General features: G+C 46.2%; 1 protein-coding gene across 1 annotated transcript in view; it reads right to left on the bottom strand.

Annotated features, from left to right (window-relative positions):
* The window catches only part of Ireb2 (iron responsive element binding protein 2), a 51,318-nt gene extending 48,912 nt beyond the window's left edge, over positions 1-2,406 (bottom strand). Inside the window, exons 1-2 of the mRNA XM_004628699.2 lie at positions 2,239-2,406; positions 849-938 (exon numbers count right to left, since the gene is read on the bottom strand). Coding sequence (XP_004628756.1) covers positions 849-938; positions 2,239-2,257 — 109 coding nt within the window. The 5' untranslated portion in view covers positions 2,258-2,406. The remainder of the gene's footprint in view (positions 1-848; positions 939-2,238) is intronic.
* Between the last annotated feature and the right edge of the window lie 235 nt (positions 2,407-2,641).

Below are 2,641 nucleotides of genomic sequence, written 5' to 3'. Positions count from 1 at the left end.
AATAAATAAAATTTAAAAAAAAATAATAATCACTCTTTCAAAAAGATATTTTCATAATTGGCCTGGTGAGGAAAGTTACTCAACTGTCAATAAAATCAAGAATTCCATCCAATGCCCTAGAGCAATGAACCCAAAACCCATTAACACATAGTGCCAACGGTGCAATTAAACTGTAATACTGAGGTTTCAGTTTAGAAAAACAATTCACCTATTAACATCTTTTGTCTTGAAAGAAAAATAAATGATGAGTACTATAGGTTCTCCACCACTGCCCACAGAGGTTAGTGAAGTTTATTCTTGAGAGACTACATTGAAAGGTTTGACCTGTATTTAGAATGTTCTAATGTCTACCAAAATGCTATATACAGCCTAGCACCAGAGAACAACGCAGAGCAATGGGCTCTAGTTGAAGATTCCAATTCAAAGGATAGCATAAGGAACAACTATAGGTATGGTTCACTTGAAATTCAAGTGCTATCAAATATCCATAGTCAGGCTTTTATTTTTAAAAAGATGCCATTAGTTTCTCTGGAAAAAATAATTAACTTAGATTTTCAAATAAGCAATGAGGGGCTGGGGAGATAGCTCAGTGGAATAAGCACTTGCCTGGCAAGCAAAAGGACCTGAGTTTAATCCCTGGTTCCGCAAAAAAAAAAAAAAAAAAAAAAAGCAATAAAAGTATGGGCTCAATCTTTCAGAAAAAAACAAGAGCTTTTAAAATGGCAGATTTGTGTATATGCATTTGTTTCAACATAGAGAAAATAAAATTTAAATTTTTAGATCAGCTTGACAAATGCAATTTACTTATTAAAATTACGCAAATCCAAGAAAAAATAAGACAACATTACCATACTTGGTGCCTCCAAGTTTAGGTACATTGAAGAACTTCTTATGTGAACTGTCATTTAATGTTTCAATAAGGTACTCAAAGGGATATCCTGAAAAACAAATTATACGTTCATTAAACAGAGCAATAAAGCATCTTATGCAAAGAGAAAATACCTGGAAACCAGCTTTGCCCAGAAGAATCTTCTGCATGAAGGGAATGTTCTATATTGGCATTGCCCAATGAGGTATTTATTACCCATTTGTATTTATTATCCTCCTGGTCACTTGAAATGTGGCTACAAGAATTTCGTTTTTAACTTTAATTCGCATATGGCTAATGTCCACCGTTCTGAACAGTGTTGTTTTAAACCATGACCCCTCCAAGAAACTGGTCAAGATTATGCATTCCTTAAATGTGTTCAAGAAAGCCTGGCAGAGACAGTAAGTATGATTTTAAATGCTGGATAGGTATCTTTCAGAAAGACAGGTCCTGAAAGCGGCATTAAGTACATACAGGACAGTGTGAGAGTACAATTATATCAAGAATGATTTTTAAAAATAATTATTTTTTACAACACATTCAACAAAAAAAAACCCCAAGAACTTCTCAAGTAAAATCTTAACAAGCTTCATGCCTGAAGACAAAAGGCAACCCCTTCGCATAACTTCCCTAGAGGGGAGACAAGCTCTGGTCTTATGCACCCTCATAAGGAAGACAGCGTCAGAGACTCGGGAATCCTGCTTGCACCTTAACAACCTCTAAGGTTCTGGGGAAAAGTGTGGGGTAGCAAACTTGAGGCTGAAAGGAACATTCATTGTGGTGATGATGGGGTGGGGGCAGGACTCTCAACACTATTAGGCCGGCAACTTCAGAACGGCTGTGTTTTTCCTTTCTGTATAGGGAGGCAGAAGGGGACGGGGGGGAGGGGACAGTGCAGTGGACCCTGGGGAGCCGGACGAGCACTGTTCGGCCTCTAGCCCCCCATTTCACCTCCAGGGGCGGAGAGAAACAAGAGCTTGGGGTTGAACGTGGGGTAAACACAGAGCTGCGGGCGGCTGAGACAGGCTGGCCTGGCCTCCCTCGTTGCTCTCAAAACAGGAGCGGGGAGGGGAACATCTGGGGCCCCTTCCGGGCTTGTGATCGCCGAACCCAGCCCTAGACCACACAGAGCAGGCCCAGGGATCGCCGAGCGGAGCCCTGAGACCACCGAGTCAGGCGGCGGCTGGCGCCGAGGAAGGTGCAGGCCCCGCCAGCAGTCGGGTGCACGGCCATACTAGGGTCCACTGGGTAAGGGTCGGGGGGCTGGGCTTTCGCAGGCCCCGGCCTTCGGTGACTCCAGGCAGAATGAGGCGCCGGGGCCGACAGCGCGCGTGCCCAGCGTCCAGTCCCACGCCGGCGGTGTCACTGACCTGCACCTGGGGCGTCCATCGCCGGAGACCATATTATCCCTGCGGGGAGGGGGCGGCGGGGAGGAGGAGAGGCCGGCCGGGTTAATGGGGAGGAAGGTAGCAGGAATGGCGAGAGAGGAAGGCAGGAAGCGGTCACGCGCAAACACCGCGAGACCTGCGGCGCGGCCCGGGCCTACGGTCGCGGGATTTGCCGTCTGACTCCCGCGAGATCTGCAAGCCTAGAGACAAAGAAAGGGAAGGGGCGGGGCTAATAAGTAAATGACTTCTCTCGTGACAGCAGCTGTTACCGCGAGAAGCGCTGGGGCTCCCGGAGAGGGCATTGTCGGTTTTTGTCGCTTAGTGTCTGCTGGCATATTTTGAGTGTTTAATGGCGGGGCTGTGGGGAGGGGGTACTCGAAGTCCT

Source organism: Octodon degus, unplaced genomic scaffold (genome assembly GCF_000260255.1).
Source record: "Octodon degus isolate 3935 unplaced genomic scaffold, OctDeg1.0 scaffold00026, whole genome shotgun sequence".
In the NCBI taxonomy this organism is placed as follows: domain Eukaryota; kingdom Metazoa; phylum Chordata; class Mammalia; order Rodentia; family Octodontidae; genus Octodon; species Octodon degus.
Note: the sequence above shows the minus strand (reverse complement) of the source record. Positions and strands in the feature narration are given on the sequence as shown.